General features: G+C 43.4%; 7 protein-coding genes across 7 annotated transcripts; 2 read left to right on the forward strand and 5 right to left on the reverse strand.

The window, feature by feature from the left end:
- The first annotated feature begins 697 nt into the window (after positions 1-697).
- BYT42DRAFT_575065 (uncharacterized protein) lies at positions 698-3,457 on the forward strand. The gene has a single exon (XM_051568929.1). The coding sequence runs from the start codon at positions 740-742 to the stop codon at positions 3,308-3,310; it is 2,571 nt and encodes an 856-aa protein (XP_051422688.1). The 5' UTR covers positions 698-739; the 3' UTR covers positions 3,311-3,457.
- Positions 3,458-6,116, reverse strand: BYT42DRAFT_575070 (JmjC domain, hydroxylase-domain-containing protein). The gene is made up of 11 exons (XM_051568930.1): positions 6,015-6,116; positions 5,815-5,945; positions 5,690-5,750; positions 5,445-5,633; positions 5,136-5,370; positions 4,937-5,079; positions 4,762-4,864; positions 4,341-4,687; positions 4,088-4,270; positions 3,860-4,021; positions 3,458-3,791 (listed from the first exon to the last, which is right to left on the reverse strand). Exons 1-11 carry the CDS (start codon positions 6,054-6,056, stop codon positions 3,576-3,578), a joined length of 1,812 nt encoding a protein of 603 aa, XP_051422689.1. The 5' UTR covers positions 6,057-6,116; the 3' UTR covers positions 3,458-3,575.
- A 2,486-nt stretch (positions 6,117-8,602) lies between these two features.
- On the forward strand, positions 8,603-9,272 carry BYT42DRAFT_498530 (MIR motif-containing protein; the record flags this gene model as incomplete). The annotated part of the gene is made up of 3 exons (XM_051564570.1): positions 8,603-8,706; positions 8,770-8,900; positions 8,968-9,272. Coding segments are annotated over 3 exons (540 nt in total), but the record flags the coding sequence as incomplete, so codon positions are not given.
- Positions 9,273-9,368: 96 nt separating this feature from the next.
- On the reverse strand, positions 9,369-10,604 carry BYT42DRAFT_547203 (ribonuclease III domain-containing protein; the record flags this gene model as incomplete). Its single annotated transcript, XM_051565929.1, has 5 exons — positions 9,369-9,494; positions 9,583-9,945; positions 10,010-10,179; positions 10,248-10,469; positions 10,547-10,604. The coding sequence occupies 5 exons, from the start codon at positions 10,602-10,604 to the stop codon at positions 9,369-9,371; spliced, it is 939 nt and encodes a 312-aa protein (XP_051422691.1).
- BYT42DRAFT_391215 (uncharacterized protein) lies at positions 10,478-11,460 on the reverse strand. The gene has a single exon (XM_051563348.1). It carries the CDS (start codon positions 11,223-11,225, stop codon positions 10,635-10,637), a length of 591 nt encoding a protein of 196 aa, XP_051422692.1. The 5' UTR covers positions 11,226-11,460; the 3' UTR covers positions 10,478-10,634.
- A 1,392-nt stretch (positions 11,461-12,852) lies between these two features.
- On the reverse strand, positions 12,853-16,709 carry BYT42DRAFT_575090 (Spc7 kinetochore protein-domain-containing protein). Its single transcript, XM_051568931.1, has 18 exons — positions 16,473-16,709; positions 16,323-16,393; positions 16,199-16,261; positions 16,009-16,131; positions 15,897-15,944; positions 15,130-15,830; positions 15,017-15,069; positions 14,829-14,946; positions 14,697-14,767; positions 14,495-14,632; positions 14,316-14,441; positions 14,147-14,253; positions 14,006-14,074; positions 13,834-13,942; positions 13,696-13,768; positions 13,391-13,632; positions 13,053-13,330; positions 12,853-12,992 (listed from the first exon to the last, which is right to left on the reverse strand). Exons 1-18 carry the CDS (start codon positions 16,590-16,592, stop codon positions 12,893-12,895), a joined length of 2,610 nt encoding a protein of 869 aa, XP_051422693.1. The 5' UTR covers positions 16,593-16,709; the 3' UTR covers positions 12,853-12,892.
- A 4,579-nt stretch (positions 16,710-21,288) lies between these two features.
- BYT42DRAFT_575107 (uncharacterized protein) lies at positions 21,289-21,823 on the reverse strand. The gene has a single exon (XM_051568932.1). It carries the CDS (start codon positions 21,778-21,780, stop codon positions 21,484-21,486), a length of 297 nt encoding a protein of 98 aa, XP_051422694.1. The 5' UTR covers positions 21,781-21,823; the 3' UTR covers positions 21,289-21,483.
- Between the last annotated feature and the right edge of the window lie 54 nt (positions 21,824-21,877).

A 21,877-nucleotide genomic window follows, 5' to 3' on the forward strand; every position in this document is an offset into this window, starting at 1 on the left:
AGAGCTTGAGGTGTAGATTTTTTGCATGAAAAAATTCCTTAATCCTCCAGGTGCACGCAGACTGATGCGGCATTTTCTGCGTACAATAAATTACAAAGCCAGTCGGAAAAGGAAATTTCTGGCAAGGAAAGTTTAAAAGTCATTGAGCAGCAAAAAGCTAGCAGACTTTCGTTGCAGACGACGGTTATGACAGACTGCCATGGCTTCTGATGGGACAAGCTGAAAAGCTTGTTGAACGATTGAGCCGTTGTGATAAAACGTAATTGGATACATAGAATGGCAAAGAAGCCAACAGAAATGCTTTTAAGACAGTAGAACCATCCATGGAAGCGTACAGATTTGGGAAACTGCAGTCTTTTGAGTTTTGAGTTTTGAGTTTTTTGTTTTCTTTTTTTTTGCGCTTTTCCATAACCGATAACAAGCAGATGACGCTTGTTGGCATACATCCATTCTATAGAGTAGATAGAAAAAAAATATATGTAATCGATGTTGGTATGGTTACAGAGACTGCAAATAGGTTATAAGCACTATATAAAAGAAACGGGATGTGCGTGTGAAAAGGGATGAATGGATGATTCGAATCATTGAAATCACCATCCCGACCTTGTCGGAAACTGAAAAAAGAAGTTGCCCTGTCCTACGGTCGGTGCCTTATTCTAAACTTCGATATTTTTTTTTTCTTCACTTTTTTTTCCCTTGCCCCTTTGCGCATAAACCTTTTTACTATTTTGCCGATAAAATGGCCACTGCTGCCGGTGGTTTGCCCCTTATTCCACTATCTCCGACGGCCAAGGCATCGACTGTATGTGCGAACGCCCTTTCGAAAGCCACCGACCGTCTGGCTGTAGCGAAACAAGAAAACCCTCCTGTCCCAGTGGGAACGTTAAGAAGGCTCATTGAAGATGTACGAGTGGAACGACATAAATTGGATCATTTGACCCGTCAGATGAAATCGGTGGAGGCAGCCACCGTCTTCAACTGGGACCCCGACGTTCTGGCCAAACAAATTGCTGTCGTTGACTGTCAACTGTTTGAGCACGTTATCCTTGAAAAGCGTCTGTTATGTCAGGCCGATAAAAAGTCTTCCGGTGTATTGCATTTACTCGACTTCCATCGTTACCTTTCGCACAGTTTCGCTCATCAACTTATCTACTGGGCGGAGCTTACCAAAAGCGGGACCACCGTATCCGTCGTACCACCCGTCCACCCCAAAGACAATTTGATCTCTCACCTGGTGAAGGTTGCTTATTTGTTATTGCATGCTTATCGCGATTTCTCCGGTTTTGCAGCCATCATGAAGGCCCTGATGATGCCGGAGGTACGACGTATCCGAAAGCTGTGGCATCACTGCTCTTCGAGAACCAAGGAGATGTACCGTGAATTAGCGACCGTTGTCGCTCCCGCCAACCAGTATCACGTTTATCACGAAATGCTTCGGCAAAAACTGAATATTTTTTCCCGTGATCGCCAACAGCGACATACCGGGGTGATGGTCGCCATTCCTTGGATGAAGCCGCATTTGGAATCAATTCAATCGATCGTTACCGCCTATGCCGCCGGTGGCAACGAAGATGCCTTGCGTGCCATGGCTGCCAGTCCTCAAGACACGCCGGAAATCGTCTTGTCAGCACCGGGCGCACGGAAACTGGCGGTGACGGTGGCGCTATTGGAACTTTGTCAACATAATTCAACCACCGAGTCCGCGGACCTTATTGAAGATGAGCTCGGATTGACCGCATCCACCACGTCCACCAACAAAAGGGCTTCCATGGCAACCAAGCCAATTCACATTGAAGGATTACGGGCATCAGTCGTTCCGGTTCCCGATTTAACGCGGTTGGCTCCAGGCGATGCGTTGGTGCATCATTGGTTGGTTTCACGCGTCTATCTGCGGAAAGATCAGTTAACCGATGAAAGTATTGAAGTGGAACCTCTTCTACCTGGAGAACAACTAGAATACAACCCTCACGATGAGGATGAACAATATTTGCAGGACCTCGCTATCTCGATGTCACCTCCCCGAGCCTCTGTCCATCCAGAAACGGAAACCGATGCTCATTCGGTCGAACTATCCCCAATACAGGGTGTCGAAGCTTCAGCAAGTTCCCGTCCGCTTACTTTGACAGCAGCCGATGTTGAAAAGGAGTTGACCACCAACAAAGATGATCAGGAAAGCCAAGATTCATCCACAGACTGGGACGGTGGCGACGGTGGCGACTTCACTGATGATGTGATTGTTCCCGATCCTTTACCCCCCAACGATACCATGCCTTCCGTTCTGTTTCATGAACGCGGAGATTCCCCGATGACGCCTTCCGAAGACAAATATGCAAAGCCTGCATCTGTGCCACCCACGGACGGATCTACGGATATTGCCATCTTGTTACCAGCAGAAGAAGAACAGCAACCCTCCCCACCGTCAGTGACATCGGAGCATCGAGAAATCACCACTGAAGCACTTGCATCGACGGCTCTGCGCAAAGAAACACCTACCGCATCGGCATCCGACGAAAATACCGTGAACGATGCAGATCATCCAAGTCCTGAAGAGGATAAAATGATGACTGAGTCGCCGGCCATCGAGCGACAGAGAGAGAAGAGTGTGACTGGTCAATCGATGACCACCGTTTCGTCGCAGCAAGATTCAGCCACCAGTAAACAAACCAAAAAATCACGTCTCTCTCCAACCGCGCCTGAATTTGTTCCATCAAAACTGACACAACCTCTGCTTTCACCTCAGAGTGCGCATCATCCACGGGGTCATGGTCTATCTAGCATTACGACTTCACGGGCTTCTTCCATCAATGGGGCTCAGAAAGATGATGACAACGAATCAGAGAAATGGCATGGTTACCCCGGTCCTGAACCTCAGCATGGATTTGCCAAACACCTGAATGGAAATATCGATCAGCCATCGGATGAGGAAGACGAGGAAGAGGTTTGGAAAGGCTATCCAGGTCCTACAGAGAGCACTGGAAGTCAGGGTAGCCCTCGACGGGGCTCGTCGCAGTCAGAGACGTCGGAAGAATGGAAGGGCTATCATGCATCAAAACAGGAAGCGCATTGGAAAATGGAAATCAGGCTGCAAGTACAAGAAGATGATTGGCAAGGTTATGCTTTCGAGACTTTGAACGAAGATGAACTTGATTCGAGCACCATGATGGATGGCGAGCTTGAAAAGTCGCGACAGGCTCGTGGCGCCCCCGGCCAAGACCCGCTCGAATCATTCAAACGAAATCAACTTCCAAATAACACGGTACCAAAGCTTGCCAGCAACGAGATTCAAAATGGCATAAATCACGTACGATAAAGAAAAAGGTCTCTGTCCAATGATGGATTAACTCAGTCATTTGCACCGACATTTAAAGGCAAAACAATAACATAGCATATTATACCCAATTCGATCATCAAAATTCTTTAATATTATCTATTACTCCATTTTTTATCGTGATAAAGTCTTTCAGATAAAATTTATTTATGTACATCTTAGTTTATGAACATACATACAAGGCGAAGTAGAATAAGGGAAGGGGAAAGCAAGTATTAATAATAGTGCAAAGAAAGCAGAGTAGGTTCTACTCCAAACGAATGTCTCGCCATGGAACGGTAGAAGTGAAACCAAGATCGCAGCGTATTCGACATGTACGCTTTTCATTGTTGATACTTTCAATCGTCCCACTGCAGTTCTCTGTTCCACGAAAGACTGCCCATATTCGTCTGCCTACATAAAGCTGACGCGCTAACTGATCATAGAATGCTTGTTTTGATGCTTGCCGTTTTTGAATGTGTTTCTATACAATTCATTGGAGGCCCTGATTTGAGTCTGTTTTGTCTTTTCTGGGATTATCTGCGTGCTTACCGGATCATGCTGGGGACAGTAAATGTCAGAGTAATTTTCATCATTGTTCTTTATCATCGTGGCGCCGGCTTTTTCGGCACATGTGACGTGAAAGGCTCGACAACATTTCATGCTACAGCATTGTGCACAAGCTCCCTGTGGTTCACGACAGTACAGACACAGCTTGATCAAATAGTAAGCTCTTAATGTTGTTGACCTGTACGAAAAAAAATTGATCGCCCTACTTACCAGTTTCCATCGAGCTCGGGGTACATTGGTCAGTCCCTTGACTTTACAACGGCTTTTCGATAAACGGTGTATAGAAAGGCCGGCAATAGCTTCAGCACAGAGACGATGAATCCAATTGCCCTCTTCGGTTTTCACCATAGACGATGGCCGTACTGATGCATGGATAGACGGGCATAAAATGCACTATTCCATTGCCAAAAGGTCGCCTAGCATGAGTTACAATTCGCTGGAAAGTGGCATGCTGGTATTTTACCTGCTTTTGTAGGAGCTTTTTTTGTGCTACAGGTTTGGTCTTGATAACTGCAGATGGTTGCAACGCGGACACATCGATAGTAACACTATCGGCAATACAATTGCATGCCTTGGCTCGTTTTCCTATGTCGATCCAGGATGCCAAGGCAAAATTAACACTTTCGGCACAATTTAATCCAAGATTGTAGCCAGAGTGATATCCAAAAGGAAACGTGATTATAAATTCGCCTTGATATTGAACGCATCTTTGAACAGAAATAGCATGATTGGCAAGAAATTTGGGCGAAGCAATGTGGGTTTTATGTCGCAGAAATTCAGAACAGGCCTTGTATTGCTGATAAAATGTACCTGACAATAAATTATGTAAATATTGGATACAGAATGACGAGAAATAGAGAGAAAGATAATAATGATTGGCTTACTTTGCATCACCCCTTCAAATTTTTTGCTGTGTCGCGACGGAATAGCATACCACTGCTTGGGGGCGCCGAAATGAAGATAATTAATGGAGTAAAGGTCCATATCCTATGCAAACAAACAGGAGTCAGTCCTACAGCAGTCCCTACTGACACTTGGTTCCTTTTTATAAAATTATACCTCGACATGCCATGGAAATGTGGCTTTCCACATACCAAAATAAAGATAGGGCTCGTTCACACCGGGAATGGCAACATCAAGGTGGTTAAGGATGTTGTCAAGCGAGCTTACGTTCCACGAGCTCACGGACTTGTCAAATAATGCTATTTTGGTTGTTTTTAAGATAAGACTCAGTGGTGATGGTGACACAAAACCTTACTGCCAGCCATATCAGCTCCGTACATTGGCTGCGAATATGTCAAATTGCGCCAGTAAATACGTTCCACTTCTTTACAATACTCCACCGAATATTGCGTTTGATCCAAGGTGTGGGGATCGAAATGAATCGGAACCGGTTTATCCGATTCTGCCAATTCGATTTCTTCCTGTTCCAAGGCTCGCTTCGCTGCTCCAGCTAATGGTGTTGGGTCAGAAGCGGGCATTGCTCTAGTTTTCTATGACATATCCCGGGTATCCATATTAGCAAACACAAGACAGTGTGGTATTTGGTATAGTAAACGCTAGTTACAGAGTGTGTTGGACTGGTTTTGGCCCGTTTTGGCGTAACAGGAGATTGAGCTGTGCGACCTAAACCAATGGTTGGAGGTCTGTGTTGCTTCTGGTCGCATAATGTACGCCATTGATTCAATGTATAGGGACGTCGTTTTTCTATATTTGTTTGCGTATAAAGGCCTTGGCTGCCGAGAATATGTTGGATCTATCATCCAATGTAAGCACAGATATTGCGTCAATAACGAGTTCCCGTATACATACAATAGGATTCCGTACGCGAACACGTTCTAAAGCTTTCCGGTTATTCGGTAATGCGTCGATCCTACAGTCTGTGTTAAGAAGTAACGTTGTCCATTTTTTTTCTGATCCGGATAAGCAAATAATACCATTCTTTGGGTGGTATCACTTTAACGATCCCGGCCTCTTTTCCGTAGCTATCTATGGCCTCCATAAAGGAAGCGAAATCTCTGAACTGGGCCATGGTCGGTCGAAAGACTGGAATGGATCCACCATTGTCCTTTATTTGCATTCACTTCATTAACGCTACATGTCATCATGACAGATTATACTCGGTCGTGAGACGTACTTGATCATAGTATTCCGCCGGCGTAATAACTTTAGCAGGCATATCCAAAACAATGGGCTAAGTTTTAATAAAATGAGCTGTAATGAAAAAAATAAAGGGAATCGAAATTTTTTTTTTTTTTTTTTTTTTTTTTTTGGAGAACAATGAGATAATCGAAAAAGAACCATGTGACGCTCTTTTACGATGGCTTTGATCATGACAGCATCAAAGCAAGATACAAGCACAGCACAAATCGGTAACCCATGTGCTTAGATCTGCTATGTAATATGAAGTGTGATGTGCTGCCTGGCTCCTAATTGCTACGTAAGGATTTTGCGAACAAGCTTCTGCGGTCCATGACAAGGCGATCAGAAAAATTAGCAATTCTAAACCAAGCGGGTTAGAAAAGGGGTTCTACAGGCAGCGACGATCGAAAAAGGAACTCACTCATCCGCATTGGCCTTTCCGCCTGCCGTTACACTCGATTTGACCATACTTGGTGCGATGCATACTTAGCGAACACTGGTAAAACTTTATAACTCTTGTTTCGAACGGACCGCCGATACTGGCAACAGCTTTCCTTCTACAGAGATTACCGGAGAAATGTCTCGTTGGTGTTGTTGGTGGTGCACCACGACCTCGTGTCATATAATTTATCGATCATACCAGACAGTGCGGCGCACGAGCTTACCATTTCGGCGATAGCGATAGCGAGAGCATTCAATATGATGCAAGCAGTACAGACATAGGTTTGATCGCATTATAGACGTCGCTAACATGAACTGGTCGTTTTCCGGGGCATCTATCGCTTGGCTGAGCTTAAAATTAAATCCCGTACGCAGCCCTTTGATGCAATTACTTTTGCTGCTGTACGGTCCAAATACTGCAAGCATGCGATTTCGCTCCCTGGTTCTTTGAAATCGAGCTCTTCCAGTTGCAGATTTTTATTGAGAAGAAGAAGGCTAATGATGATAAAGCACGGAAGGAGAGATCCATTGATACATGTAGAATTTCTATATGTGTACCTCACACGTTCGTCGCATTTTGTAGGCCTTTTACGGATTGATGTATCGCGTTCGCGACGCTTGCGATACATTCGGCTGAACGTCGCATGAAGCATTCGACGCGGCACTCATCTTGAGAGGCTTTTGGAACCTTTGGCAGCACGATTTTCGTTGTCGCGCTTCCCATTGCTGGCGTTGCGTGGATACCGTTCAATTCAGCAGCAGGAGCCGTGGCCTGGATGATGGCAGTGACGGCACGGCAGGGATCGCCGCGCGTTTCATCCACATTCTTCGCGCGCATGAGAAAGAGATGACGAGACGGTGTATCATTTCTCAAGAGACTGAAGACTGAAGCACCTTGTTGCCGTGGTTACGGGCTGAAGGGGAAAGTTAATCATTGCGATCGGAATGCTGACCTTCCAGAATACAGTACTGTACTATACATGAGCATATTATTTGAATTGCCGAGAACACCGATGGACAGATACGGTAGAGGTACGCGCCAGGCTTCATCTATCGAGAGATACCCAGCTCAGATTCATGCTCATCAGATATTTCGATCAAACATAGCAGCTATTCTAGAACGGATAAAAGTTGTCAATCAAACGAGGGGAGTTGTAACGTATATTAAAAATGCACATGTGGAAAGCTGATAGATGATTGCTTAATGAAAAGCGTGCAATACAGATAGATACACGCAATTCCTAAGGCATACCGACAGCTGACCTTGAATTTTCGTCGTTCCGGCTTGACCAACTCCATGACATTTTACAGTAGTCAAAAAAATTGTGGTCGAATGAAAAAAAAAAAAAAAAAAAAAAACGTCAGACAAACTAACTGGTACATTTAATCAAGGTTGAGAGCATGCGTGGTAACTGTCGATGGTCTATGGTTGACTTGTATGAAATCATTAATATATTTCTGCAGCCCAACTTGTTTTGAGCTCACCTTGGTTCAGTGCCGTTAAAAACGGTGACCTTGGGAAAAACAACAGTCGTCTTGAAGGTAGGTGAGAGCTTTGGGAAAACAAATAGCTTTGACAGACACGATACCTACCTATAGTATTATTGTAAAGTTACATGAACTGGTCACTCACGAGAAGCAATCGAAATATCAGCTGCGTTAGACAGTCAACAAAGGGCTGGTAATACATCAGGTGCCAAAGAAGCGAGCAAACAGCTTTTTTATGTCTAACAACGCAACGAGGAAGCGCCGTAAAAACAGGGCGTCTATGAAGGAGGCTGGCTGGGATATTTTCTTGTGAAATTGAAGTTCCGTTTTTGAAAGGTGCACCAGAAATTTCGTGTGTTCGGCAGCAAAAAAAGTGCCCATCAAGCACAATCATCACCTCATGCGATTTATTTGGTTAGCCCTATTACCTCTTGTCTTGGCAGCGACAGTTCCTGAAATTGAAGAAGGTAATACTTCCACGACGGGTTCTAAAACCATTACTCATGTTGAACTAGGTTTCGAGAAGGTGACCTGTGGCAGCACCATCAAGCTAACGAACAAGGCCACCGATCATAAGCTTCACTCACATGGTGTTTCTTACGGTACATTGAACAGTATTCATTGCTTTGAGCTAAATCCTAACTGTTTAAAACAGGTGGTGGATCAGGTCAACAATCAGTTACTGGTTTCGTTGAAACCACCGACGGCAATAGCTTTTGGCTAGTGCAAGCAGGCTATGGCAAACGCTGCAAACGCGGGTAAATATCGCCATGTTTCTCCTGCAGTGTTTCGAGACGGCTAATACAGTATCATTGACTCAGTGAACCTGTGCCTTGTGGATCGGTAATTCGGTTACGCCACATTAATACCAAAGGGTACCTGCATAGTCATTTGCACGCCTCACCCTTATCTCATCAACAAGAAGTCAGTTGCTTTGATGGACAAGATACAGGTAAAATGAAAAGTAAAATGATGGAGTAAATGGATATGCATCTCCTAATTGTCGCTCTGGTCACTAGGTGACGACTGGAAGGTGGAATGTGTGGGGTCATCGCGTGATTATTGGCATCGCGAAGATCCTATCCAGCTACTTCATGTGGACAGTCAAGCCTATTTAACGTGCAGCCCCAATCATCGCTATGGAAATCCTATCCCGGGACAACTGGAAGTAGCCGCCGCCAAATCTACATCAAAAAATGCCCAATGGATGGCTCAGGTACGTCATTTTAGTGGGTGTCAAATCATCGGATTTCATGTTAAAGCTCATTCCACCTCATGTTCTGTAGGAAGGCATCTATTTTTCTTCGACTTTGCATTAGAATGACTGAACCAGAATACGTCCTGCTTGTGTTGATGTGTACTTTGCTTTTTTTTTGTGTGTGTGTGTCTCTTTTATTATTATGATGATGATGAGCTATCTCTAAATTTGTGCTTGACTGTCGCCAAGGACAGGCGGTTTGTAGTGGTCGACCTTGTCTGCATCCGAAGGCAATGTAAATGTCTTTTCTTCTCTGCAGTAATGAGTTTGCAGTGCGTCAATACAAGCCTACATAAAGCCCAAAAAGGTCAATCATACAGAAGTTCCTTTTCATAATTCATCACGATCACGGTGCGCGAGCTGCACTACAACTTACTCGATGCTCAGCCATTTGTAATGAAGAGCCAAATCCTTCACCCAACTTTTCTTCCCCTGAGAACACACCAACAACATATACTGGTGCACTGGAATGGCGACCTGTTTCCGAGACCAAACGAGAAATAGGCGATTCTTTATGAACCTTGCGTAACAGTGCGGATAAATGGCGTTTGGGGTTGTTCTTCCATGTTTCTCGTACGATATCTTTCACGATTGTATCGGCGGATAAGATATGTGCGTGGATGAATTTTTTTGCTGCATCTTCGCCCTGTTTTTCGTATATGACACCAATCAAGGCGTTCATGCAGTCACTGAGAGCCACTTCATGAACCAACGGTTTATCCTCGATTCCCTCAACTCCCTGGATACACTTTATTAGTACCCATCAACATCCATTTACACCATGATCCGCCCCCTTCACATACCTGTGTCGGTTGCCAACGCATAACATGCTGCAATCCCATATGCTTACCCAAACGGGAAAAGAATTTGTTGCCGACATAGGCGCCTACCACGTTGTCAAGAGTCTTGGTAGGGATCCAGGGATATCTGCAGTGCAAATACTCAAGAGTATACAAGGAAGAAACACGTTTGCCTAATATAGCCCTATTAGTTAATCACCGCATGCTCCAAAACGAAGGAATTAATCCGCAGATCACTTACCGAGAGCGGTGAAGACGGCGTTGTTTTCCTGACTGGCAGAAGCATGGGTCACCGCTTTTTCCAATACATGTGAATCGAGATTCTGAAGGCCCAAGCGAGCTCCAAAGGCAGCCAATGCAGCGTCTTTTTGTTTATCTGTCAATTCAGCAGCATCCGCTTGGAATGTGGCTTCACTACGGACGACCGAATTAGCATGCAAGAAAGCTGCCGCCATGCGAGGCACTGCGAAACGAATCAGGGTAAGTCAACGATTACTGATAAATATTATTTTTATATGAGCACTGCATTGTATTTTGTACCTCGTACAGCATTCACAGCCAATCGTCCCGTCGTCAATGCCTGTGCTGTCGAAAACATGCTGAGTAACGATTGTCTATTCGACTTAATTCAGGCAACTAAGAGAAAATAAATTGGACACACCCCTACCGCCCAGATTTGAGAGGCTGAAAATGAAAAATCGTCACACTCCCAATACATTGTCCAAATTGGCAACTGTTCTGCGAACTGAAACGATGGTGCTTTGTGGGGAAATCCCACTCCCGCAAAAAATTCATTGTCTTGAGAACCACCACCCCTTTCTTTTCTTTCGTCCACTCCTGAACCGTTTGCTGTGCCAGTCATTTTTGCCACCACTGTATGCGGAGTTTTCATCAGCAATATGCAAACGATTGAACCAAATGTGAGAATTCCATTCTGCGGTAATTGGCGGCGATTCTCTTCTCTGGCGCCATCACCCACAACATCCCCAGCGGGCAAGCCATCGTGGTTAATACTGTGGAAGTTTAGAAAGCCTGTAGTATGATTCTGATTTGGGCGGCTTATTCTGGTTTGGCTGAACAAGAGGGGAATCAGTACATCCATCGAACATGTGGATAGCCACCGCGAAACATGTGGCCACCTCAAAGACACGGTTCTAGAGACCTCACTCTGACCACCGATTCTGACGAAGTATGACGTTTGGCCATCAGCCTTCAACATGCTGATGGCGTGAAACTTCTGATCGGCACACAAGTTGCAATGTGTTGATTACGTCGAGCATGCGCCTCGACGCAAAGTGAAGCCATACGTTGGCTCGACTGCTGATTCACTTTGCGGTGAGGCTTTCTCTTGCCACATCATCCTCATACGCCCTTTGCCGCTCCACCAGACGTATCACTCGTGCACATGTTTGCCAACCATGCACGGTGTTTAGTTTGGCGGACAATGATCGACGCAACAATCCTGGCGCGACCCTCTTCCGAACCATTCGTGTCCCCGTGTTGAAGAAAGGACAACGCTTCAGTTTGGTAACATTGCCATAAATCCCATCAATGTCGACCCACCGAGAAGTAACTTTGACGAAGAGTCATCGACGCTTGCCAACAGTCAGGCAGTGAGCTTATTGAGCAGAGTAACCCTTTATATCGTTGGTACCCTTGACCTAAAACCATTTGCCATTTTTGAGATGAATGGCACTGAACAAGCTGCCCCGAACGTTGGACTTTCTGTGGTGTGCTGTTTCGAGTCTAGAAAGCAAGGGATTAGTAGTAACAAAAATAAACCCTGTGAGACTCCTTTTATTCTCGAGAGAGTGGTGCGTAAAAGTAGGAAGAAGAATAATTCTAATGAGTGGGGATTTGATACAAGGTATGTCTTTTATACTAGCTGGGGATTTTTAGATGTGGTATGATCTGTGACAGACTAAAGTGTGTTTTCCATGTTGCTTAATCAAGGATTGGTTTCCATACTGCTTAGATAATGATCGATAATGGTTATTTTTCCTAGTAAAGATGAATGGAAAGAATAGATGGCGGATAAGCCAATAATAGGCTATATTTGCGGTATGGGTTTTGATATGAGGTTGATTCACATAAGAGAAAATGGGGAATGATAGGATATGTAGATCAGACGTGTTTGACGTGACATAATGACGTGCCCGATTGGTATGGTGATTATGAAATTATTGGTAATTGTTTTCTCTTGTAGATCGGGAGATTTGGATTAATCATGGATGACTAAGTGATGTAATGGAGTGGTATCATACGGATGAGAGGTGGGAATGATATAATGATATGTGCAAATACGACATGTGGTTTGAGCCGTCATTGCATTGATGTATAATATGCTATGTTTTTTACCCTTTCGCATCATTGCTTGTATGCATATTCTGTCATGAATTGTTAGCCAAGTAACAGCTATTCTCTTTGCATATTTCCGGTATTCCATAGTTATTACATTTTATCCTGGTATAAATATCCCACCATCTCTACAATAAATCCGTATCAGATTATCTTGTCCCCAGTCCACTTCCTGTTCCTTGTTCCTTGTCTTGTGCTGTCTTGTCTTGTCCGTTTATGCGGTAAGCACCTAAGCGCATCTTGTCTAGACCTGTGTGTACAATACACCCTTGCATACTTCTGTTCCTGATTCTTGACGATCATCATTGATCAACTCAGTTCCGTCTGTAACCCTTTCCGTATATTGTTCAATTTCCTTTGGTCCGTTCCGTTCAGTTCCATTTCCAGCCTTGTCTCATTACATATCTCTCCACAAATATATTCCTCACTCTGTCTGTCTATAGCCATTCATTTCAATCATGTCCATCACCTTATTTTCAATACAATCTGTCATTTCTTGTGTTGAGATGCCATATTCACAAAACTTATTTACTGTATTTTCTCAATTACGTTTCGAAGACTATCGACAAAATCAATTATACCATTCTCTCTCAGTTCCATTGCAATCAAGGCTTCCAATTCTTCTTCCCTATATAGAGGTCAGGCATCCAATGCAAAAAAGGGTCTACTTACGAAGAACTGCACTTACTTGATATGTCCGTAATCCAATCGCACTCTTAATCCATCTGTAATCAATTTCGGGAACGCCATGACATCTTTTGGACGAATTTGTAATGAAAAGGAAAACTTGGTGCTGTTCAGGTAGCTCAATAGCGTGATATCACATTGAACACCATGATCTCCCGGATCTGTATCCTCGTTTTCGGTGAGCTTCGTCAGTTCAACCCAAAACCGTCGTTGAGCCCTCAGAATTTCTCGATGAATCATCTTTACACGGTTCCAATAGATAGCCATCTTCTGCAACATCTATATCATTATGTAAGCACTGATCGTCAACCCATGCGCTCCTTTATCACCGGGAGTTACCTCAGACTGAGGAATAGCGTCGGACACTAAGGTATTTAGGCCATGAGCCAGCTCTGCAAGTAACCCGACACCTTCATCTTCAGTTTCAACAACTCGTATATTGACGGCGCCTTCTTCTTGTTGCTTTAACTTGAGGGAAGCGATTGTCACTTGCAAATCATTATCTATCATAACATTCGTCATGGTTTCGTCATTTTGTAGCAGACGCCACTGTCCAAGAGCACAGCAAGCTGCAAATTGCTCTAAGAAAATGAACGACAATGTTTGAGACGTCAGTCGCTAGCATGATTAGATTTGCGACTTACGTTTCGCGTTAACCAAGTCGTCAATCGTTGCGTATTGATTTTCGGCGATCGTCTTGTTGGCACGATCAATGGCCTAAACATGTACAAATAAGTTTATATTCCCGAGACTTTTGGTTTCTTGGATCTAAACCAACTTACGGCTGCAGCCTCATCCTTAAGATGCTCCATTTCAGTCTTTCTTTGACTGAGTTCATTCTCTTCTTGCTCCAAACTTTTGGTGTCTTCTTTAAAACCTTCCAGTATGATCCTAGATGTAGAGGATACTTGAATTTTAAAATGGAATCTTTGACAATGGTGGTCATCGATTTACTTCTGTTCTTCAATTTCGGCTTCCAAACTTGCTAGCTGTTCCTGGTCAATTTGATGATATTCTTCTTCTCTGTTATATAATTGATGCATGAGCTTGTTTGGTCGCCGTAAGGTTAAGCATTTTTCTGTTCTGATACTATACCTTTTACGTGCTTCCTCCAATGACTTTTTCAGTCCATCTTTGTAGGCCGACAGATAAGGGAGTTGCCTCCGTAGTTCGTTTTCCATCATCCGTAAGAACTGCTTATCCTATATGCATTTTGTTTGAGCGACATATTGTTGATAAAGCACGTTTGCGCATAATTCTATACCTCGTCAAACTTTTGAATCTTTTCTTTCAATAGGTCATTCAGTTCCTCGGTAAAACTTGACCTGTATTCATACCAAAGACGTCGTGTACCAGCTTGAGCATACTTCCGTATCAGTCTAAAACGTTCCTAATGTGCCTGTTTTAACAAGGTATACGCCGAGAAACTGGTCCAGGGGGTACCTCTAGCTGGCTTCGTAATTGCACATTAGCTTCCAGATATTCAGCGAAAAACTGAGGGTTTTTCTCGCTAACTTCTTTGTCGATGGCTTTTAACGCCTTGTGATCCGCATCTATGAGCTCCACCAACTCTTCGCAACGCTAACAACATCATTGTATGAGCGGAAATTCAAAGATCCACTATCTATCTGTGGCGAAAACGTACCGTCTTATACATGTCTAATTCGGGCATGATACAGGCTGCTGTAGTGGCTTGTTCAAGCATGGTCGATGCTCCTTGTGAAGATCAATCAGCTTTACTTTTGGTACTCATAAAAAGCATAGTGGTTTAACTCACCTCGGCTTTGATTGAAACCTGACGTACGCCGACGATTTTTAACGGTGATGTTTTCTTTGAAAGTGATGCCAACGTACTGTAGAAAGTCAGAGAGAGAGATATTTTGTGTGATAGTGTTCTATCCGAGCAAAGAGAAATGTGAATCGTCCTTCCTTTTTGGGTCAGTTGATAAGCGTTATAATCCGTACATCATCGAGGAAAGAGTTGCTGAGATGCGGATATTCTTCTTCCAGTATATTGACTAACGGCCGGTCAAGTTAATCACAGGTCCAGCAGATAAACAAGCAGAAAAATGATATACCATTCTCATTGCCATGCATTGATACCATTCGATCGCCGTAATCAGAACCAATACTGTGATCAGCGGTTGAGTCTCTACCAAATGAAAGCGAGGATAATCTACGCCGTGGGGTGCGGTTCAAAGAGACGTTATTTGCGACCCGAATGTCTGGTGATACGATCACTTGTGTTAACTGCATCGGTTCTTCATCATCGTGATTTTCTTCTCGTAGTGCTTGCGAGAATTCCATTGGCGCTTCAATACTGTCGTGATTTTGTATTATCTGCGTTAACTGCATCGTGTCTCCACCATCTTCCTCTTGTTGTAACATTTGTGTTAGTTGCATTGTGTCGCCGTCATGCGAACCCGCTCCTGTGACATTAGCTGTATGCTGTGTCTGCATATTCTGGGGCTGTGGCGACAGATGAAGGTCTACGGCATCAACACGTCCGTGTAGCTGTTTGTCAACGACTGGACTGGTTCTTGAATCTGTTCGATCCAGTCGGTTGAGGAAATTCATGACAGCATCATGTTCGTTTGGATAATATGATTTACGAGATTGTGGCGAGTTTCCCGTCGGGTTATTTGGAAACTCTATCGCGTCGTTGGAATTGGATCGGTAATGGAAGTCAAATGCATTGAACGGATCCTCTCTGATACGTGTGAAATGATGCTGCGGGCTTCGCACATCGGGCGTTGGACTTCCTAATAAAACAGATCGTCTGCGAAACGCAATGCATGAGATATGGATAATATGACTGTACGATTGTACCGTATGCGATGCTCACCGTCGCTTTCGGTCAATGGGTGACCCTGTCAGACGAGCAAGGAAAGGACTGCCATATCTCTTGATCAGTAAAGTGAGCATGGATGCGACCTTAAAAAATATTAGTCCCTTACTTGTCGTGGGTCGATACATTTTGTTCAGAAGGGTCGTCAAACACGCTCGAGTCGGGGCGATCGTCGGTCATGTTGGTTCTTTTCTGAGGACTGGTCAGCAACGAGTCATTGCGTCCAAATAATCTGCAAGGTATATGCATTAAATCACAGTGACAAAGGGGTATGGAAAAGCTAGACTGACGGGACATACCGTACGCGAGCATCCGGCGCAAAACTGACGCGTCGTCGCTCAATCAGTTCCCGGCGTCGTTTTCTATAGTAAAGTGGTGTGTCAGATTACGGTGCTGAATGGTCGATGTGACATGAGTAGTTACTGTCGATCATAAATGGAAGTCCGATGAGTCTCTGGGGTTTGCCATCCCTTTAGAATGCTTTTTCGAGGAGACTAGATCCGGCAAGTTTTGTTACTCCAATGTATGAATGGGAAATTTCGATGGCATCTGTGACAGATCAAGTTACTTTACCTCGGGAATAAGTCGTGAAGCAATACGGCTTTCTGAGTTATCCACCGTCCACCGTCCTTTCTCTACGATGGCTTCATAACGACGTCGTTCGTTTTCGGTAAAATGTAAAGGGGAACTCATACAGGCAGACAGGAACAGAAGACGAAATCACGCATATGAAAAAGCGGGGTTGAAAAAAATGCTATAGCAATTTCTTTTGCAAAGTCACTTCACCCATGTCCCCCTTTTCTAGCCAGATGGCAAACACAGACCCTGCGCCATCAGAGCTTTTTTGCCACGCGTTTTTATTCGATGCATTACTCCCAGGTAGGATCTGCTTAATTGTTTGTTTTTGTCCGTTGATGATTATAAATAAAACAGTTTTTTCAGTGTTTCTGCCCGCTTCTAGTCCATGGACTAGGCGTGGAATTCTGGATGCTACCCTTTCCTATTGTAGTTCTCATCCTTCCCACTCATCTAAGGATATGCACTATATTCCATTCTTTTTAACCTCGTGTCTTTGATTTCATTCGCTGATAGCACCCGTGACCTTCATAATGACCTCAACCGGAAATTATTTCTCGGGCAATCAGTCAACGAAACTGTTGGTGCGTATGCCTTTCCAATAACCGAGAGAATATGAGCATTTATTTGTACAATTACCACTTAACTGTGAAGGTAAAGACCTCCTCTATACCTATCTCGCTCTTCATCTCATGAAATCGGAGAGAACTGGCATCTTTGGAGCTTCAGAGAATCCTCATTGCAAGTTCATATCTGTATCTGTCCTGATATGTTTTACAGCGCCACACCAGATCCTCCGAATAATAGGAAGAGCCTGACAAACGATAGTTACTCTGCACAGTTGACAAAAAAGATATAGAATGACCGTTTTTCTGTTTTTATATTCCTTGTTATTCCTGGGATTCTCAGCTAAAGACTACGATCAACTATATTTAAGCAAGCTATACACTGCGTAAAATCTGACCGAACAAATGCACCATTTATAATGCTTTTTTGAACCCGGCATTGCATTGTGAAGCCACGCCGATTCTATCGGGGAAACCGTTCAACACTGATGCTTTCCGTGCTGTTCATGTGAGAAGCTAGGCAAGCGGAATTTGAATTCCAATAAAAATGTCCATGATCCAAAAATGACACCAATCATGGTTACACGTCGTGGCTTTTTCTGGTGACAAGCGCGGCATAATCTGTCTCAACCTTATAAAATGCTTGGGGAGTTATGCGCGCTAATTTTCAGTCACAAGGCAGTCACATTGGGTTTTTGCTACATTTGTCGGCTTGATTGAGTAATTTTTGAAAAACAAATATATATGATTGGTTGAAACGAAACCAGACAGCTGTTGATCGGCGCGACTTTGCGCTCGAATTTTTAACATGAAGCGTAAAGCTCTGATGGAAGATCTAAAGAAGAACCATGTTTTGGGAAAAGTCGTTACCCATGTACACACGGCGGAGTTTCAGAAGCGAGGCTTACCGCATCTTCATTTGCTTTTGGTGTTACTACGGAGGATAAGCCGAGAACACTTGATGACTATGATCGTATCGTGTGTGCCGAACTTCCGGACAGAGAGAGATTTCCTGATCTCTACGACACTGTCAGCAGATGTATTATGCACGGTCCGTGTGGAACAACGCATCCGAGGTCTCCCTGCATGGAAAACGGCTCATGTACAAAGCGTTACCCGCGTCCTTCAATGAAGCTACTATCGAAGATCACAGGGGTTACCCGTTATACCGTCGTCGCAACAATGGTGATTTTGTGGTCAAGAACCATGTCCAGTTGGACAATAGATGGGTTGTTCCCCACAATCGATACCTCTGTGCAAGATATAACGCTCACATTAACGTCGAAATCTGTACTTCTCTGGAAAGCGTCAAATACCTGTACAAGTATGTTTACAAGGACCACGATCATGCTGCAGCAGCAATGTATCATGCCGGCAATGACAGAAAATTTCAGGCTCCTGAACCGTTTGCGCTTTGGATGCAGTTCCGCGAGCATTTGGCAGAAGACTATTTCCATTTTTGGAGCAATCAAAGTCAAGACAATGATCATCAAATTGAGCCGCCCCAAATCGTGTACGATCGCGCTTTGCTGGACATTGAAGAGCATCTGAACCGCCAATCGAGTTCACTGCTGAATTACGATCGCTTTGTTCTTCCTGATCGCCAAGAAATTGGCAGAAGCACACTTCGCCGTCAACCCAGACTGGTAAGAGAACAATTCGATCTCATCGTAGACGCTGCCAATGTTCCCCAAACACACGAGTACCTAAACCGTTATCAACATGCCGTATACCACGCAATTCTCCAGAGTGTCACGCATGGAAGCAACGAATCAGCCCGATTGTTCTTTGTTGATGGTCCTGGTGGCGTCTTTACCCTTATGTTGTTCTTTTTATTATTCCTTTATATTTTACTGTATGTATTTTGTCTTATGCTCCTTTGCTTTCATCCTTTGCTATGATTTTTCAAGTTATTCTTCACCTTTATGTTTTACTGTATGCTTTTTGTCCTTATGTTCCTTTTGATTTTATCCTTATGCTATGTTTTACCAAGTACGATTTTTTCTGTTATCCATTTTTGTCTCTCCATTTAATATTATACGATGTCTGACTATTTCGGTTCCTAACTTTGTGTACATATTGTTGTTCCTCTGTCGTGGATGAAGAAAATGATCGCTATGTGGCGGTAGGTCAGGGGGGCAAGACCCCCGGGAAAAAAGAAAAAGAGACTGTACTACTCTATTGTCCATTGAATACGCAAAGATTTATGCGCACATCAACTAAATCTTACCGAAAAATCAACCGCTTATTGACAAAAGATTAGAGTACCATCAAGCGAGACCTTTGGATACACAAATTCGAGTGCGGAGTCTGAATATTGCAAATGGAGCATCCCATTCCAAACGCATCTTTAATCAGCTACTATTCCCACTAGCCTCAGATTATCAACAAAGTACAGACCGAAAGAGCATAACTTTGTGATCTTTAAGATCAACAGGCGCTACTAGTCTATATATCAGTATCATGGACGTATATTTGTGCAAATGCAGGTCGTTGGCCATTAGCAGGAAGTAGCGATCCCATCAAGTGGTAAACACTTCCATGAATACTGAAGCAGTAAGCGCCCGTCTGCCATTCATTACACTTTCGTCTAAATTTACACCAAGAGAAGTAAAACTGAGAGCACTACAATAATCACATGATTTACACCAAGATATCAGGACCTGTTAAACCTTTTTTTATTTTTATCTTTCAACCATGCCTCGCTACCCACTTCCACGGTAATAGGCGAAAAAATCAGCAGCAAGATGCGGTTTGCGCCAGTTGTGGTCAAACAGAGCATCGTCGTTGTCCAAATAAAATGTGGGTAGAGCTCCTTTTTGAAGAAAGGCTGTTGTCGATGTCGATCTGGGTGTTCTGTAGCATCATTTAGTTTGGTTTTTCTGTCAATTATACTTTTTATGCCCTTTCATTCTCTTCAGTTTTCGATGATCGAGTGATACATGGAGCAGATATGCTTCGATCTATGAATTCATGCATCAGTGGGGTGACTATTGTTTCATCCATGGAAAATCATATATTTTTGTCTTCAGTTTTATCTTTTTTTCTTTTGATTTTCTCTCTCTCTTTCTTGCTTGATAAACCCTCACTATCATTGTATCAAAATCCCATCCGCATCCATCATCCAGACCATTCTTATCCCGTGTATCTAACTTGATTAAATCGACTACCATCCTCAAAAGTAAGCGTCGAGTGGTCTACCATCGATTTTGCTCCGGCAAAACAGACTTACCTCTCTTTTTTTCCATCCTTCTTTGAGCTTCGGTGTTCTCCGTTTTCTTTTCGCCTGACAAGTTCTGGATACTACAAGTTGACTTTCTCTCACCATCCATCCATCCATCTGGCGAAACCGGATGGCGTCAAAGGCCATTGTTGGTGGTGTGGCTCTCTTTTTAATCAGAAAAACGCTTACGTGTCCTCTTCATGTTCCTCTCCTTTGATTGCTTCTCATCATATGGTATTCGAGATGTCTTCCCGATTATTGTATTTTGTATTTTGTATTTTATATTTCATGTACATATTCTTTTCGCAGTCTTTTCCTCTTTTTTTCTCACAGGGATTTTTAGGAGGTTTTTACTGACGCGACCATTGTTTTTTTTATCATCATGTACTTTATTTGTTTTTCTTTCTTTTTATTCGGGGGACTCTCGATATCTGGAATCCAACTCGAAATTACCGTCACTTCTGGCCACGTCAATATTTTTTGCCTGCTCAAGCTGACACCACCGATCTATCGCTTAACCGTCCCTGGAAGCAATTCTATCGTCCGCATCGAAGAAGAAGCTTACCTGTGATCCGTATTCATCGTTTTTTTTTCGGTACACCATTTGCTTCAAAGGCAAGTCCAGTTTCTTTTCCTTTGCTATGATGTAATGAACGTATACTGACTCAAAATTTTTCAATGTCATATAATCCAAGTCATGTCAAGCGATCAAATGGCTATTGAAAACTCAAATAACAAAGGTAAAATATCTTGACGAAATTTGAATCAATCAAAGAGCTTACTAACTCAATTTTTTATATACCCAACATACCCACACATCTTTCTAGATCTATCATAGCCTGGGCGGGATGGAACTGAGGGGGTCAATCAGTGCTGCTTTGCGCGTGTTCAGAAACAAATCACGTTGCATGGTATTGCCATAAGGTTGTCATTAATATACCAAAGTCCGTCAAGATTCTCGCTCAGGTTATGCCGTGTATGCGTTAGGCTTTTTGTCTGACGAAAGTCGCTCAATGTAAGAGGGCGGCTTCCGGTGGCAGGCGGCATCCATTGCACAGTGGGTGTACGGCTTGTTAGATTATATTCCCAGTTTATTTTTTGTACAAAGGAACGGAGGAAACAAATACGAAACAGATAAATTATATGAAACAATGAAGACTGCCATTGAGACAAAGGTATGAGAAAGTGAGGTTGACAAAATAAGCGATAGTACAAGGAATTAACTCCAAGAACTCGAAATGAGATCTTTTTGAATATAGTCATCCGCCGAATTTCTCGAGATGCCAAAGATCGTAGCTCTTCGTCGTACGGACGAGCCGTCATTGTTGCTCATTGGAATAGCTTCGACGACAGAAGTCCTTCGTTCCGCTGGCATAGACTGTGTAGTGTGTAATCTTGACAAAGAATCGCCTTCATCTACTGATGAGCGGCGTCGAGTATCATCATTCATGTCTGCAGGATCTCTGATCGGTTTCATAAAATGGTCACGTACGGATGAGATGACACGGGAAAACATGATGTATTATTGTGATAGTGAAGAGAAATAAAAAGAGAAATGGAGAAACAATAAAGATTGACACATTGAGAGAAATTGCCTTTTTTCTTTAAAAAAA

The sequence above is a fragment of the Radiomyces spectabilis genome (assembly GCF_025331425.1).
Source record: "Radiomyces spectabilis strain NRRL 2753 chromosome Unknown BYT42scaffold_8, whole genome shotgun sequence".
Taxonomy (NCBI): Eukaryota; Fungi; Mucoromycota; class Mucoromycetes; order Mucorales; family Radiomycetaceae; genus Radiomyces; species Radiomyces spectabilis.

What these genes read in the sequence shown, in the direction of transcription:
- BYT42DRAFT_575065 (XM_051568929.1), top strand. Translation starts at nt 740, where the DNA reads ATGGCCACTGCTGCCGGTGGTTTGCCCCTTATTCCACTATCTCCGACG.
- BYT42DRAFT_575070 (XM_051568930.1), bottom strand. Translation starts at nt 6,056, where the DNA reads ATGCCTGCTAAAGTTATTACGCCGGCGGAATACTATGATCAA. An exon ending in GTGATACCACCCAAAGAATG is followed by an intron (nt 5,751 to 5,814) that starts GTATTATTTGCT and finishes CACAGACTGTAG; the next exon opens with GATCGACGCATTACCGAATA. An exon ending in ACTGTCCCCAGCATGATCCG is followed by an intron (nt 3,792 to 3,859) that starts GTAAGCACGCAG and finishes TGAATTGTATAG; the next exon opens with AAACACATTCAAAAACGGCA.
- BYT42DRAFT_391215 (XM_051563348.1), bottom strand. Translation starts at nt 11,225, where the DNA reads ATGTTGAAGGCTGATGGCCAAACGTCATACTTCGTCAGAATCGGTGGT.
- BYT42DRAFT_575090 (XM_051568931.1), bottom strand. Translation starts at nt 16,592, where the DNA reads ATGAGTTCCCCTTTACATTTTACCGAAAACGAACGACGTCGTTATGAA. An exon ending in AGATTCAAAAGTTTGACGAG is followed by an intron (nt 14,254 to 14,315) that starts GTATAGAATTAT and finishes AAATGCATATAG; the next exon opens with GATAAGCAGTTCTTACGGAT. An exon ending in TTGGAGGAAGCACGTAAAAG is followed by an intron (nt 14,075 to 14,146) that starts GTATAGTATCAG and finishes ATTATATAACAG; the next exon opens with AGAAGAAGAATATCATCAAA.
- BYT42DRAFT_575107 (XM_051568932.1), bottom strand. Translation starts at nt 21,780, where the DNA reads ATGTTTTCCCGTGTCATCTCATCCGTACGTGACCATTTTATGAAACCG.